Raw genomic sequence first — 17,275 nt, 5'->3', positions numbered from 1 at the left:
TTTAAAGCATATCTGTGTGTGTGTGTGTGTGTGTCTGTGCGTGTGTGTGTGTGTGTCAGAGATCACGTACCTGAGAACAGTCATTGCTTCCTGGCACCACCTGAAAAGTACGGTGGCCGAGAGAGATCAACGCAATGCTATTTTAAAAAAACACACGCAAATCAAAAAAAAAAAACAACGTTCACATTAAGTAAACAACTTCATAATTTTGACAACACACACAAATACAGAAACACTGATCTGAGTCCTCACTACAGCGATAACATCTGCATAGGTGTGACCGGAAGCGCTTGTTTTGTTCAGCCTCAAGGTACGATGGGAGCTTAATGACGTTAAGTCCCAGGGTTATTGGAAACTTTCTATTAATCGTCCATTAAATCATGATTTAGTTTAATTGTTGTCTTATTTCGTTTCCATTTTTTTCTGTGTGCATTTAGTGTTATATATTCTATAGTTGTTATGTTGTTGCCAATCACTCAGTCTTCTGGAGCATATATGTGGTTCCTGTGACACCAGTGTTTACTAGTTATGTCCATTAGTGGGCAGTGTGCACTAAAGCAACCCTCATGATTGCACTCTATTTCTTCCTTTACATTTAATTTTCATAATAAAGCTAATCTATCGTTATTCAGGGTAAAGGAAGCAAACAAATATTCTCAAATCTAATACATTTTTCTCTGTAAATCAAAATGTGTTTGAGTTCATAATAACAATATAATCTAAAAAAGTTGACACAACACTGCAGCAGCTGGTAGAGTAATGTCACAGGTTCGATTGCTCACCAAAATAAAAGCCCCCATATGTCAGGCTGTAGATGCTGCACTGTCCCCGCCCACTGCATCTGACAGTATAATACTGGGAGCTATGGATGTGGAGGAGGTGGTTCCAAGACATTTGACTCTATTAGGAGTTGTACATGAACCTTTTTCCTCCAGTTCTCCTCCTCCTGCTCGTCCTCCTCACCGCAGAGCTCGTTGTCCGGCTCCTCTCCTCACAGAGTCCGCACCAGGATGGGAGCTCTCCCGGCGCAGGGGCTGTTCTGGATGGCTCTTTTGATTTTTACTGGGGTATCAGACGTTTGCGGTGAGTTTTTTTTTTTTTTTTTTTTGGTGCAGCCAAGAATATTTGAAGAGTTGAGACACATGATGCATGTCTGGAAGTCTGGAGGTTTCAGACTTTGCAGTGATGTTCTCAAAGTGTCTGCTGGAAAGAATATGCTTGTTGCACCATAAATACAGTACTTTCCATTTTGGTGCTAGAAGTACTCAAATCTATTTAAGTACAGTATAGAAAATGCCCAGTGCAAGTAAAGTTACTCCATGTAAAATTGTGCTTAAGTAAAAATATAAAGACACAATTAGGCACAATATTCAGTTATGACTGTCTGGTTGTTTTCAGGCTTTAAAAGTTATGTTCTCAATGCACTTATTAAACAGAATATGCTTGTTGCTTGTTAGCGATGATGAGGATTGATGGATTTAAGCACAAGCATTCGTTGTTCAGAGTATATGTTTTTCATCATAACGGCATAGTGATGAATACACAGATTCTTCAAGTAAAAGTACCAGTACAGCCGTATGAAAAAACTCATGCAAAAGTACTGCTTGTACAATTGTACATGAGTCAAAGTAGAGAATCATTTGCAACTAAATGTAGTGAAGGATAGAGTACTTGTCTAGTTGGATTATTTAACTTGGTAAATGTTCATTTGACATGTATCTAACTAAAAGTTTAAAAAAGTGAAAAGTACAGCATTCCCTCTGAACGAATGGTTACTTCATCTACTTCAAGGGAAACCAAGTCATTGTATTGTGGATTTGATTTAAACAGCCACAGTACAAGATAATTCAGAATCTGGTGAAAGTGTTTCTCTTCATTTGTGGTAAACATGAACAATTTGGGGGAAATTATTTCTCTTTTGGTTCCAGCCTCCAACGTCTGCACCTCCCGAGGAGCCAGCACATGCAAACAATGTTTGGCTGTGCACCCCAGCTGTGCATGGTGCGTCCAGGAGGTGGGTTTCTTTTCCACTTCACTTCATTGAGGCAATTAGCTTTCTGCTGGTACAGGGTGGTACAGACCTCCCCATCAGCATCTTAATCTGTTTGAGATGAATGTGTGCATATGTTGTATCTTTATTCTTTTACTGAGAACATGAAATAGGTTGAATGTCCCATTAATCCATTGGCTTGTTTTGAGCTTAAATCTGATTTATAGCCACTAAGACACAGTGACTGTCTTCCTTTGACTTTCTGAATTTGTCTGTCAGGACTTTGGTCAGGGAATTGCCAGTTCTTCCCGCTGTGACCTGAAGAGTAATCTGGTGGCGGCGGGCTGCGCTGCCTCATCTGTGGAGTCTCCAATCAGCAAAATGCAAGTGATCGAGGACCGGCCCCTCAGCAACAAGGCAGCGGGGGCCACACAAGATGTCACTCAGATCAAGCCCCAGAAACTCCACATCACGCTCAGGCCAGGTCAGTTCCTCAGTTTGGTTATGAGGGATGGAAAATAAATCCAGTAAACATCAAGTAACGCTAGAAATGTAGATATTTCTCCCCCATGTTTTCCCAGATGATGCAAAGCGGTTCACAGTGAAGGTGCGTCAGGTGGAGGATTACCCTGTGGACCTTTACTACCTCATGGACCTCTCCTACTCCATGAATGATGACCTCTTCCGCCTGAGGACGCTGGGCAAAGGCCTGGCCGAGGCCATGAACCGCACCACCAGCAACCTGCGCATGGGCTTTGGGGCTTTTGTAGACAAGCCGCTCTCACCGTACATGTACATCTCCCCAAAAGAGGCCGTGAACAACCCCTGCTACAGGTAAAAAGAAATGGTATTGGGGCCATCATCATCGGGGTGTCATGTGACTTACTTGAACAATACAGAAGAAAACGATACAGATCAAAATATGTGAAATAAAGTAATTTCCTAAAATGCCAAACTATGACTTCAGCACCAAATTAGCCTATTTACCTGTTCCTCGTCGTTTCACAGGAATCTTCACCCAGATGTCTTTGTAATGGAAAGTTTATTTTGGTAGCTGCAGTGTTGTTTGAATACTGGTGTTGAATTGAGTGGCTGTTTATGTCTGCTTGTGGAAAGTAGCGTCATTATGCAGATGAGATCATTTTAGTGAGGACACCTTTAAACACAGCGTAGCACAGCATCACAGCACCTGTTAAAGGCTTAAAGTGGCTCCCTGGTGCTTGGTCAGCTGCTACGAATCAGCCGCAGGTAATCGTACCCTCTGCAGGGCAACACTAGTGTCCCTGAGCAAACTGCCATAACCCCCCTCGAGTCATTTACTCCCCCATTTACTCTCCCCGCTTACACACAATCTGCAGATATCCAGCCTCCAGGAATGTTTGGATAAACGATAAGACAAGTGCAGAATTTGGGTTTGGTAGAAACACAGATAGAAAGAAGGTTTCAGGCGATGGAAAATATCTGGAGGTCAGGGAAGTGAATGAGGATTCACATGGACTTGGGCACCGACTGAGCTTTTACTAGAACAAATGATGAACGATATTGATGTGGGTCAATAAAGGTTGCTGCCACAAAGGAATTATGGGAGGTTATTGTCTCCTTTCCTTCCATAAAGGATGCTCCAGTGTCTTCTTAGGTGAAGCAGATAAGAAAGGAAGCAGTGAAGCACCTTTTTCTTTAAAGAATTTGATGAGCTCTTATCTTGGCTGCCACTTCCGGGTGATGTTAGCAAGTTAAGGAGACAATTCAACCAAAGTCTTCCCCAAATTCCATACAGGAAGTGTGACTCAATAAAGCTACTAAACAATACTAGAAAATAACCTATAACTGAACTTGTTTATATTATGAAGCTATAATGCTGTCTTTGATTATTTTCCATTTTACAGATGATTATTTACAACCTCAGAAGGTCACTGTGACAAAACGTTACCAAAAATTGTCTTCTAAGTTTTTCGTACATTCAGACTCAACAGATGCACAAATGACCGAGCTCTGTTTGATTGACAGCATCAACACCACCTGTCTGCCCCAGTTCGGCTACAAACACGTTCTGTCCCTGACGGAAGAAGTGGGACGCTTCACGGAGGAAGTGAAGAAGCAGATGGTGTCCAGGAACCGAGATGCCCCAGAGGGAGGCTTTGATGCCATCATCCAGGCTGCGGTCTGCGAGGTGGAGAGTCATGTGCTCACACACACACAACCAAGAATCTGGTTTACTAACCTTTTTCTCCTCTGGCACGCATTTGTACAAATAAACATTTCAGGAATTCCAAAAACTAGATTAAAAACAATGATGAAACGAATCAGCGAGCGCAAAGTGCAAATTCAAAATGAAATATAACATTTCAGTTCTTCTTCTCTCCTTTGTGGTTTTGATGGGAACCAGGAGCAGATCGGCTGGCGTCCCGACGCTTCCCACCTCCTGATCTTCACCTCGGATGCGAAGACTCACGTGGCGCTGGACGGTCGTATGGCAGGAATCGTGCGGCCCAACGACGGGCAGTGCCACCTCAACTCTGACAATATTTACAGCATGTCAACCACTATGGTTAGTGTATACTGTAAGTGTGTGTTTGGTGCACATATTGCAGACAGGGAGGATGTGTGAGAGAAGCCGAGACAATGGAAGTCTTTGTATGCAGCTCTGTGGAAGCACGAATAGGAACATTTCAGTGTTTATGTGCTCACCACGCTGCCTCGTTTGGCCCCACAGGATTATCCATCTCTTGCTCTGATCACAGAGAAGATGTCGGAGAACAACATCAACCTCATCTTCGCTGTCACCAACCCTGTGGTTCCTCTGTACCAGGTCAGGACCCCTGCACTTCACACTGTGCACAGACAGCCCCTCATACACAACATACTGGCTGTGCAGCGACAGTAGTCAGTAGCGTTTCAGCTCACTGGTTTTACAATGCGATTCTTGGATCCTGCATTGGAAGAATGGAAATTCAAAAATGAATCACTGTTCATACACAGCAAGATACGAACCCAGATTTTCCAAAAACGTTCACCATTACAACCAATGTGTGTATTCAAAAAAACTAATATGAAATATACACTTTTCATTTTTTTAAACAGACCAGTGTGAGCAGGGTGTGTCACACTTCTGCAGCTCCATGAGGTTCTGAGAACTGTGAAGGTTTTGTTTAGCTATGACAACTTTTAGTTCAGTAACGAGATTCAGTAGTTTGACTTGAGCTGCTTTTTCCTGTAATTTACTTTCACAATAACCTCGGTAACAAAGAAAATAGTGGGAAAAAAAACTCTAAATCTATGTAATATATTGTTGTAGAATACTGGATAATGTAATGATGGCTATAAGTTTACATTTTTAAGCAGAAACCTATTGATAAATATTGATTAGTATATTTAGTCACTATGAATAGGTTTTTAAATTTTTGACCCATTTGAAGGTACGTTTTATTATATTGTCACATGCTGTTACAATTTATTGCAGGAATAAGTTGAATATTTTATATATATTTGTAAGGTGTGGCTGTTAATGGTTTATAAATTATTTCTCTGACTGTTATGGACGTCTGTCTCTGTCTTGTAGAACTACAGCGAGCTGATTCCAGGCACCACAGTAGGAACTCTGTCCAACGACTCAGGCAACGTGATTCAGCTCATACTGAAGGCCTACGCTGTGAGTTACACACACACACACACACACACACACACCAAGGCTAGACAGTGTTTGAGGAGATGACATGTGCTTGTTAACACACACCCAGTCTGAGTCACACACGCTGTAAAGCCAAAGTTGGCCGAACAGTGAAGCTGACCATATGCAGGAGATTGCTGGCTGCACTTCATTGCCTGTTACCTTGTTGCTTTTAAAGGTGTATGATGCACAGTCGTGTGTGTTAATATGTGCACTTGTGTTTGTAAATCCAAGTAAACACTGTGTAAGAATGAGTCTGCGTGTAATTGGAGAAGGAAATTATGTAATTACAGTGCAGCATGCAGACATGGGAAGAGGGAAATTATTATAACAACTGCAATATAATTATTACAATTTACCAGTTGGAATAAATTATTTTTGCAATGAAGATAGAGTTAAGAATAGGTCACTCACCTTCCTATGTGCATGTGTTGTTTTTGTTTTTTTGATGTTGGCAGAAAATCCGTTCCAAGGTGGAGTTGGAGCTCCAAGACGTCCCAGAGGAGCTGTCTCTGTCCTTCAACGCCACCTGTCTGAACGGGGAGGTCATCCCGGGCCTCAAGTCCTGCTCTGGGCTCAAGATAGGAGACACGGTCAGCTGAGCTCCACTTACTTCTTCTGGGATTTGGAAAATTGATATACTTATCTAATAATCTACTCATTTTAAACTTCTTAAAATGACTTATACTTGTGTATGGACAATTTTCAGCAAAACATGTTTCATATTCAGCCCTGAAGAGATAATTCCTGATGTTGTGAAACTAATTTGATGTATTCTTCCAGTTACTGTGGTTTTGTCAGAAGACATTAAGTCTTCCTATAAGAAGATCATTAAATATAAAAAATAAGAAAAACATGGACTAAAACTCAAATTAGATGGCTTGTATACAATACTCTCAGCTCTCAGGCCAATTTTTTCACCACCGGTCTCTGAGGACTAGAGGCCGTCACCAAGTCTTCATTCTTAAAATAACAACTTCCATGTGCTATTTTTCCTTCTCTCTTCGGTCTCTTTCCATTTCCCTTCTTGCTGCTATCTACATGTTCCATTTCTTCAGATGATGGAAAGAAGTGGATCAGCACCATCTCTGAACTCGTTCTTCTAAGTCCATGTTTTCATTGTCTTCCACACTTCTCCTGCCAGCTCCATTTAGAGTAAATTGCTGTTAGGGCTCTTTCTCCGTCCCTGTTTTGCATTTTTTCTCTATCACAGCGTCTTTGGCTCCATCCCTTGCTCTCTCCTCACTCCAGGTGACATTTTTTGGCCTCTGCACATTTCTTTCTTTCTTTCTTTCTCTCTCACTGCTTCAGCTCCTCTTGTTTCTTCCATATATGGTCCTTTCACCAGATGTGGTAACTGCCCACTTTTGGACGTCCAGATTTGGAAGCAATGTTGAACGAACAATTACTTTGACTAAATACATATGGAGGCAATCTCTATGTCATAAGTGTGTGCTGTATCCGCCAACAGTGATTAGATAAAGCCGAGAACTAGAGCAGCTATTAAATGAACATCAGACGCACCATTACAGTGCTTTTACATGTTAGTTAATCCACACCAGGGAGATACAGAAGTATTAAAAGTTACCATGTCTCGGATGCAGAATATTTTCAAATCTTTTAATCCACATACAGTTAACATTGTACAACTTCGATTCCCTCCTGTCGCCCAGGTCTCTTTCAGTGTGGAGGCCAGAGCTCGCGGTTGCCCCAAACAGAAGAAGAAAACCTTCATTATCAAACCCGTGGGCTTCAAGGATTCCCTGTCCATCACCGTGTCCTTCGAGTGCGACTGCAAGTGCCAGGCCAAGGCCCAGCTCGACAGCCCCAAATGCCACCAAGGCAACGGCACCTACGAGTGCGGCATCTGTCTGTGCCACCCGGGGCGCCTGGGGCCGCACTGCGAGTGTGCGGAGGGCGACTACAGTCCCACGGAGCAGGACGGCTGCAGTGGACCCGCGGGCACTGGAGGGCCCCACTCGGCCATATGCAGCGGCCGTGGAGACTGCGTGTGCGGCCAGTGCGTGTGTCACAGCAGTGACTTTGGGAAAGTGTGGGGCAAGTTGTGCGAGTGTGACGACTTCAACTGCCTGCGCTACAAGGGGGAACTGTGCTCAGGTAAGATGAAGTTTATTTAAAATGTCTTGTTTTCATTGGATTCAACTAATCCATTGATCAGTGGGGCTTTAATGAGAACAAATAAGATTGATATTGCTCTTTAAAAGTTTGATCAGGGGATTAATATAACTCTCAGACACAAGTTAAACAGGCCTGTGGAGCCAGCAGTGAATTATGGGTCAGCGATAATAAATCTCCAGGTCTAGCTATTTCCCACTGTTACCAGTCTAAACAAAGCAGCAGCTTCATATTGAACAGTCAGATATCATCTCATCTAACTCTGGACAAGAAAAGAATACTCCACAAATATGTAACTGTTCCTTTTACATTATTTTTACACGGCAGCCGGGTTTGGGAGTCCCCTTCCCCGTGCTGACTCGCCACCCACCTCATCTGGGAAGAATTACAGAGAATAACAAAGCTCCCTTCTGCCCGGGACATGGGCTCCATTCACAATAAACAGAATGGTGTGACCTGCAGTGTGTGTGTATGTGCATGTGTGTGTGCATTCGTGTGTGCCTAAACGGGACCTAAATCTGTTAACACATTATGGGCAGATCTTCATAAAGTACATCATTAACTTTCAAGGTGAAGATGAAGAAGAGAGGTTTTAAAGTTGGGTTGAGCTTTGGTAAAGTCATGATAAGTTTAGGTTATGGTTAGGTTAAGGTTTGGGTAAAAGGCAAGTAGTATTGACAGTTAATGTGTGTGTGTGTGTGTGTGTGCCTGAGCACAGGTTCTATGTTTTTGTCATCCGAGCCAAGATTTTTACACCTCAGACTTCAGAAGGATTTGAGCACATAGAAAACTTTCTAGATTCAGACAGTAGCTCTCTCCGGTCCGAGGGGACTCTCACTTTTCTGAAAAGTTTCTCCGGTGCGGTTGAAACCTTTAAACAGTGGCCCTGAGTTTGTGTTTGGTAACAGATTGGAGTTTTAACAAACATCCTCACACTCCCTCCTCCTTTGTTACACATGTTATTGTTGAGGAAAACATAACAGTAATTAAAAACATGCAAACAAATCAATGCGAATGAACTGAGGATATTTTACTTGACCATTGCTAATTACCTAATTTTGGCGCTGACTTCCACATGCTCCATCACATATATGTCTTACCCCCACCCCGCTGATCTCACAGGAAAATGTTTTGCTCTATTCCCCAAAGGCCATAGATTAACATGAAAATACCTCTCTGCTTACTCATTTGCTGATGTGGTGTAATAAGGCTAAAAATAAACCCATGTTTGGGCAGGAAAGGGGCTTGTGGGAGAGTCCTGGAAATGTTCCCTATGTGAAACATGGATTTGCTGTCTTGAAATACCTGATTCTGTGCGAGGACCATTCTTCTCCACATAGCGGTCTAATTAAAAGCCAGTGGGTCCTGTGGTCATGTGGTAATGACGGTTTGTCTGTGGGTCATCTTTTATCCTGCCAGACTCTTTGGAGCAGCTTCCTGTCATTGTTTATCTGGGCAGCGATAGGCCACAATGTGTTCTGCAGTGTCACTCTGTGTATTGGCACACACACATACAAATTCATGCAACAACAACAAACCAACACGCACAGATTTACTCACATATGCACTGAGTCATGCAGCTGGAAATAAGAGCCCTCCAGACACCGCAGGCACACAATGATATGGGTTTGGTGTCTCGCAACAGATGCAGGATCACTTCTGCTTTTCCCGTGTTGGTGGTTGAAGCCACTGAAAACATTTGAAACATATGTAAAGGATGTAAACACGTTGTTAGTGTTCAATGAAAACATGGTGCTCTATAGTTCTAGCAGCTTTACATGATTTTTAAATATGAAGAGTAGAAATTGTTGAAGATAGAGTGGAACCCTCAAATAAATATAAACTAGGACAGCTTTGTATAGCTCATGACTGAAAGAACAAGGTTGTGAATACTGGCAGTATGTGTTCTGTCAGGTGGCTGGGCCCAGCCTTAGAGAAAGGGTGAGGAGTTCAGACATCCGGAGGGAGCTCGGAGTAGAGCCACTGCTCTTTCATGTTGAAAGGGGACAGATGAACTTGTTAGAGCATCTAGTTAGGATGCCTCCTAGGTGCCTTCCTTTGGAGGTTTACCAGTAACCCCAGGGTCGACCCAGAACTCGCTGGAGGAACTATATATCCCATCTGGACTCGGAAGGCCTCTGGACCGCCCAGGAAGGGCTCAAGCTAGAGCTAAACTCTTGCTACCAAACAAACAAACAAACAAACAAATGGACAGGGTTGAAAACATAAGCTCCTTGGCAGAGGTTAACGTGTCGCTGCACCAGTCTGTCATGTCAGGCTGAGCGTTGAGGAACTAACTAGCTTTAATGAACAGTTTGAACAGACTGAGTGTTACACAACAATCATGTCAACCACTAAACACTGCTGCTGTCTCCCTCACTCTTTCCCAATCATGTCATACCCTCATTTTCACCCAGATTTATAAACTGTCCTTGCTTTTTATTGGTTGTTCGAATCCTCTTTTGCCATGTACCACCCGTTCATCTGAGGAAATGGAAGTTATATGAGTAAACAGTGTTGATGTGCTTTGTCAGAGAATATTTAAGTCTGAAAAATCAACCACATTTTGGAGGGTTCATAACCACATACTCATGCTTTGCCAATGATGCAAGTTGAGGTGAAGTTATGTCAGTGAAGATGACGAACGTCTCCGAATGAATGAGATTGATCTAATGTCATTTTGAGGGTTAAAGGTCAAAGCTAAATGTTGCTGTTACCTCAAAAAAAAACTATATGGCCTCATGAACGCGTTATCTTAAGAACCCCTCCAGAGGATCCTTTCAATTCGGCACAAAGTCTGGAAAGAAATGTATTTAGACTGAAGCTGCAAAGCTGCAAACCACGAGGCAGTAATTTCAGTTTTTGCGTATTTCATTTGTGTTTTTCTTTCCCTGTCCCTCCCAGGCCATGGAGTCTGTAACTGTGGCTTCTGTCAGTGTGCACCGGACTGGCAGGGTGAAAACTGTAATTGCTCCAGACGCACCGACACCTGCATGTCCAACCTGGGTCTGCTGTGTAGCGGCAGGGGCCAGTGTGTGTGTGGGGCCTGCGAGTGCACCCAGCCCGGTGCGTATGGGGCCACGTGTGACAAGTGCCCCACCTGCCCTGACGCCTGTACCATGAAGAAGTGAGTCCGCTTACAGATTTCATATTTATCCTTCTAGAAACTGCTGCATAAACTAAACTGATGGAGTTTCTCTTCCTGAAGGGAGTGTGTGGAGTGCAAGCACTTCAAGAGGGGCCGCCTGTTTGAGGACAACACCTGTTCTCGAATCTGCAAGGATGAGATTGTGCTTGTGGATGAACTACGTGAGATGTTTAAAACTACAACCATAAAGAAGTTAAATGGTTGAATCATAAGTGATTTAATCAAGTTTATGAAAGTTGCCCCACTGGAATTTCAAAATAAAACAAAAATGTGTTGATGCTTCCATCTAAAGAGAGTGTTCATTAAACAATTGGATTTTTCTTGCAGTCCTTCATGATACGAACGCGGTGAACTGCACGTACAAAGACGAGGACGACTGCGTGGAGCGTTTCCAGTACTACGAAGACTCCAGTGGCAAGTCCATCTTGTTCGTCGTCAAAGAGCCAGGTAAAAAAAAGATCCATGCTTCCTGGATATCTGACTGAACAAAACCTAACATATCAAGCTGCTCGAATCAATAATTCAGATTTAAAAAAAAAGGATTAAATGTCTCCTGCTTACGCTGCAATCTGCATCAGCTCTCCAGAGCATTTAATGGTCTTTCCCCTCATTGTTTTGGTTTTACAACCGACAGTTTTACTGTTTTGGTCACGGTTTTACTGTTTTACTTTACTGATTTGCCTATTCCAGTAAAAAAGTTCTGATAAAATGGCTGTGCACTGCCGGCTGAGCATCAAACTGCAAGCGATCAAGGACTATATTTTATAGCTGTTGGTCATAGTGAAGCGTTTAGTAGCTATGGAGCCTTTTATTCCCTCTAAAGAACTGGTGTATTGATATAAAATAAAGACTTGAAAGAGGAATGACTGTTGGAGTATTTCCAGTTGTGTTTACAGTTTGTTCTACTGCCCCCAATGGCCCAGTTAAATATATCCATACTGCTTTGAGTACAGAAACTTTTATATGCTGCAAATAATCATATTATATAACTGAAGGAAGCTTTGATGACAAATCCAGTTAAATGAAATCCACAAATACTTAAAAAAAACTATATTAGTAATACCAAACATCCTCACCCTGTGAAATCCCTATGTACAAGTTGTCACTCCCCTGCTGCACGCCCTTCATCTGCTCATTAAGTGGCCAGATAGAGAGCGTGGGGGGGGGGGGGGGTGGGGGGGGTGAAACAGCCCTTTAATGACCAACAGTGCCCGCAGAGAAGGTCTGTCCCGGGGCCTGCCTTTTTACTGAAGGTGTGTGTTTAATTAAGACACAACTGGGTTGCAGAGAAGCGCACCAAGAAAATTTGCCTTGAACGCGGTGCACCCCGCCGTGTCGAGGAGGGTCGTAAACAGCGGCCCACCTCTCCTCCAGCAGCTCGCTGACTCCACACATCCTCGGGAGGAGAGGGGGCGAGGGGGAACTCAGTAAGAGAAAGACAGAAACATGAAGCTATGTTGTGGAGGAGAAAGAAGAGACTCCCTAAAGTTGACTCAGCATATGTCTGGTAATGTTGCCTGAACCAGCTTCAACATTCGTATATACGTCGTTATGATGAGGATCAAAAGGCTCTGTTGAAAAGCAGGAAATATAAGAATGTAGGAATGAGTAGAGAGGAAGAGCAGCAGAGCTTTGATGTTGGCTGTAAAAGTTGACCCTGGTTCCCCCATAGGTTACCTAACTGCTGCTGTACACATATGTATGTACATGCAAGCACACACTCACACTGTGACTTCAAACCAGTACGAACATAACAGAAAACAAACAAACAGAAAATCTCGTTACCTACGACCTTTCAGGTGAAATAGATGATAAAAAACAATAACTGATCCAGGTGCTCATTGTAAGATGCTTAATAACAAAGTCAGTTTTTAGGGAATCCATCCATTTAACCATCCAAATTCGGGATTGAGAATAAGTTAAATGACTGACGTAACTTCTGCTGAAACTCCCAAACTTAGAAACAACTAAACCATCATCTGCCGATTTAAAATAAAGAAAGATACATAAACTAGTCCGTCGTGGATTAAGTTTTCCAGAATGATTGGAAACATGACAAACAAAGAGTGATTATTTAAATTGATCATACTTTACTCCTACCTTATAATTTGTGTGTTTAATGTTTATCTTTACAATTTCAACATAGTTTTGTGGTAGCAGACTCCACGGTATAGCTCGTGCTTTGTGCTGAACACAGTTGCGCTTCTGCCTGGAATGAAATGTGCTGGGGAAATAAACCTCTGCTTGCTTGGTGTGTTATTCCAGTCTTGTGTCAGAAGGCCTCATGTAGTCGTCTTGTGAGAAACCCCATCTCGAAACCTTGCAAGACCGATTCCTGTTGAGTTTTTGCCCGACCACAGTGAGGGATGGGAGATTTGTGGCCTGGCAGTGTGAGCTTTCTATTTTTCCACTTCAGCCCATCATCCTCTTCGCTCTTTGGTATTTTGAAAAGTCCCATTCTCTTGTGTTCGTTCATGTTGTGCTGCCGTCGTTCTCTTGCATCACTTCACAGATTGGAAGTCATGCTCGTAGGACGGGCACACTGGGTTCGATGCTGCCAGTGTCACAGGTGGCCAAATTAATATCCCCTGAAGTGCATTGGTCGATTAAAGATACGAGACTAGGAGGAAAGAGCGTTATGAAATAAGCCTTATCGTCCTCTGTGTGTCTACCTCACTCCTTCCTCGATCTTATTCTCTTTCTTCTTTCCATCCAGAATGCCCCAAGGGTCCAGACATTCTGGTGTTGCTCCTGTCGGTGGCGGGGGCCATCTTGTTCCTTGGCCTGGCGGCTCTACTCATCTGGAAGCTGCTGGTCACGATCCATGACAGACGGGAGTTCGCCAAATTTGAGGAAGAGCGCGCTCGTGCCAAGTGGGACACAGTGAGTGAATTTAGTTTGAGGTGGCATCTACTGCAGGATGGTGTATTTGTATAATAACACTAAAATTAGGGTAATTCATTAAAAAATTATATCTAATAAATAAAAAATGCCTTAAAATTCATTCTGTGGACTCACACACACACAAATTTGCACAGACACACACACAAGGCCACACACACTTTCGTTTTCTGTAGATGTTCTTTATTATTTCTGCAGCATGCTGTTACTCCCAGCAGAACAAAAGGCAGCGAACGGAAGGGCTGGGTTTATATCAGCTAACGTTAATTAGCCTTTACTGGTAATGGGCCTTTTTGTGGCCTCAGACACATCCACAGGCCAGAAACCACAAAGAATCACTGTAGTGTTATAGAATACTCACCGAGTAATGGCAGAGAAACCTAGGCTATTTTTCCCTTAAATTTTCTATCGTGTAATTCAGTAGGGACTTTCAATGTGTCTTTTCTATAATCTTGAACAACAAGAGAGTATTTCATGTTTGTTAAACTGACTTTGACGTAATTCTCTATGTGTGTATCTGACAAACAGGGACACAACCCTCTCTACAAAGGAGCCACCTCTACTTTCACAAACATCACATACAGAGGAAAAGACTGACGCTACTGAACAAGGAGAAGAAATAAAGGACGAAGAGGAAATAATGGACTTTGTGGGAAGGCAGCGAATCATGTGCAGGCCTCTACTGTCACCTGACCATAAATAATAATTATTTGTGTTTGTAAATATGTAGAAATGATTCTGAGGACACATTTTTATCAGGGATTTGTCATAAACTTCCACTTATACTACACTGACAAGTAAGATATTGTGTTGTGTGATTGATTAAGAACTGTTTTGTTGTGCAGAACAGAATAAAGGTTTGGTTCACCCAGACTTTCAGGATGCCACTGTATCCAGCCATGTTTGTTGTTTTTAATTTGATTTGCCTGCGACTGAAATATATATTTTTTTATCTTATGAATTTAATATATGCACCTTAAAGCATCCAAAACGGCAACACCTCTTTCTCTTCCCAATATTTATAAGTTTTCATTTATTCTTTCTGATAAAGCTTCCTTCAACCATTACAGGTGTCCAGGTGTGAGATGTAAAAGGCAAAGACAAGGATAAGCTATTTAAAAAACAAATTTTTCAGATATGGTAACAAATCAATGACATGGCGTCTGAGCTGTAGTGACAACAATTGGTCATTTTTATCCTGTTTTGGTTTAAACGTTGGAAATTTTCCCAAGAAACAGACAAAGATTCATAACAAGAGTTGTGGTTTTCCTACAACGTGCATTGGAACATTTTCAGGGCTTTCTGTCTGTAATGCTCTGCTTCCATCTCCTGGACTTAAACTGTTAGTGGCCCCTACTTATCTTTGTGCAAAGTATCGCTCATCTAACACAGTGTAAAATGTACAACATGGATTGTATCAGCTGAATTATGTAGGGGGAAGTGTGTTTGCAGAGTGTGTTTGCAGAGTTGGGGGCGGTGTGGTCTAGGGGGTAGAGTGGTCATTCTCCAACAAGAGGCTGCCGGTTCAATCCCCACTGTTCCCCATCTGCATGCCGAAGTGTCCTTGGCAAGATACTGCACCCCTATATAGCCCCTTATAAATGTTGAGTGTACTAATTATAAGTCACTTTGGACAAAAGCGTCAGCCAAATGATATATAATGTATTGTAATGTCATTTATAACCAGCAACCATATCATCCAGTCAACCATATAAACACATAGAGAGAGAGAGATTTTTTAAGTCACTTATTTTCTCAGTGAAGTTCCAACCAACAAGTTACTACAAAATATCAAAATTTGAACAAAAAGAAAATACCTAAAAATAAAACAATATTCAATCCAAAATATTTGCTTTTTGCACAGGACTTTTATTTCTGACTCTCAGCCAGCTGTTCATTATTTCAGCAAAACAGAGAACATCGTTGGTCAAATGCCAAAATAAAAAAATACTAGGGTCAACAGGCATTCTTTAAGACACAAAATGGCAAACACCAAAGCACATGCACAGAAACATACCTGGTTGCTGAAACACTCTGAACTAACTTACAGACTGTCTAGGCTGTCTAGACTGTCTGTCTATCTGTCTAGACTGTCTAGGCTGTCTAGACTGTCTAGACTGTCTGCCTAGACAGTCTGTCAGTCTAGACTGTCTAGACTGTCTGTCTGTTTCACCACACCATGCCGGACCGCTATCGGATGCAGAGGATTGAGTAAATCGTTAATGTTTGGAACAGGAAATATCCTCCGCCTGCCTGCCTTGCCCGTGTTGCCTGCCTGCCTTCCCCGTGTTGACTTCCTGCCTTGCCCGTGTTGCCTGAATGCCTCTGTCTAGACAGACAGACAGACCATGTCTAGACAGACCGAGTCTTGACAGACTAAGTCTAGACAGACAGACTATGGCTAGACAGACTGAGTCCGCACACTTACAATGCAGTGGGACTTATTTAGGCTATACTGCAGTTACGGTATCAGTCTTTGTGTCAAATCTTGAGCAAAGGCGACTTCTGTGTCCAGCGGAGAAAACAAACGGAACACACACATACACACACACACACAAACAAATTCAAGGGACACCACGGCTCCTTAACGCACATGCTGCGCTGTGAGGTTTTGGGAGCTTCTTTACGCAGATGGATTATTCTAAACTGCAGCAGTTTAAAACACGTCATTGAGCTAATATCTACATTTTACAATCTGGGCTGTTTTACATTATTACAGACAGACTGTCTAGACAGACAGACAGACAGACAGTCCAGACTGTATAGACAGACAGACAGTCAGACAGTCAGACAGTCGGACCGTCTAGACAGTAAGACCGTCTAGACAGACAGTCTAGACTGGCAGTCCAGACAGACAGTCCAGACAGACAGACAGTCCAGACAGCATAGAAAGACAGTCTAGACAGGCAGTCCAGACAGACAGTCCAGACAGACAGACAGTCCAGACAGCATAGAAAGACAGACAGTCAGACTATCTAGTGAAGACAGACAGTCAGACCGTCTAGACAGACAGTCTAGACAGTCCAGACAGTCTAGACAGACAGAAAGTCAGACCGTCTAGACAGCCAGACAGTCTAGACCAACAGACAGACAGACAGTCCAGACAGTCTAGACAGACAGACAGTCCAGACAGTCTAAACAGACAGGCAGTCCAGACAGTCCAGACAGACCGTCTAGACAGACAGACAGTCAGACCGTCTAGACAGACAGTCCAGACAGTCTAGACAGACAGACAGACAGTCCAGACAGACAGTCCAGACAGTCCAGACAGACAGTCCAGACAGTCCAGCCAGTCCAGAAAGTCTAGACAGTCTAGACAAACAGTCAGACCGTCTAGACAGACAGACCGTCTAGACAGAGAGTCCAGACTGTCTAGACAGACAGACAGTCCAGACAGACAGTCCAGACAGTCCAGACAGTCTAGACAGACAGT

At 42.8% G+C, this 17,275-nt stretch overlaps 1 protein-coding gene across 1 annotated transcript; it reads left to right on the top strand.

Moving 5' to 3' along the window:
• Positions 1–925: 925 nt before the first annotated feature.
• Positions 926–15,672, top strand: LOC133975964 (integrin beta-3-like). Its single transcript, XM_062414008.1, has 15 exons — positions 926–1,083; positions 1,929–2,014; positions 2,270–2,474; positions 2,572–2,824; positions 3,998–4,160; positions 4,377–4,538; positions 4,704–4,799; positions 5,550–5,639; positions 6,116–6,250; positions 7,331–7,775; positions 10,698–10,920; positions 11,002–11,102; positions 11,269–11,388; positions 13,658–13,824; positions 14,371–15,672. The coding sequence occupies exons 1-15, from the start codon at positions 1,011–1,013 to the stop codon at positions 14,437–14,439; spliced, it is 2,388 nt and encodes a 795-aa protein (XP_062269992.1). The 5' UTR covers positions 926–1,010; the 3' UTR covers positions 14,440–15,672.
• The last annotated feature ends 1,603 nt before the right edge of the window (positions 15,673–17,275 follow it).

This window comes from Platichthys flesus, chromosome 20 (genome assembly GCF_949316205.1).
Source record: "Platichthys flesus chromosome 20, fPlaFle2.1, whole genome shotgun sequence".
In the NCBI taxonomy this organism is placed as follows: Eukaryota; Metazoa; Chordata; class Actinopteri; order Pleuronectiformes; family Pleuronectidae; genus Platichthys; species Platichthys flesus.
The sequence above is the reverse complement of the archived record's forward strand: the minus strand, read 5'-3'. Positions and strand labels throughout refer to the sequence as shown.

Excerpts from the sequence above, each read along its gene's own strand:
- LOC133975964 (XM_062414008.1), top strand. The coding sequence starts at position 1,011 with ATGGGAGCTCTCCCGGCGCAGGGGCTGTTCTGGATGGCTCTTTTGATT. Across the intron at positions 2,475-2,571 it reads CCACATCACGCTCAGGCCAG|ATGATGCAAAGCGGTTCACA; the intron begins GTCAGTTCCTCA and ends ATGTTTTCCCAG. Across the intron at positions 11,103-11,268 it reads TGTGCTTGTGGATGAACTAC|TCCTTCATGATACGAACGCG; the intron begins GTGAGATGTTTA and ends TTTTTCTTGCAG.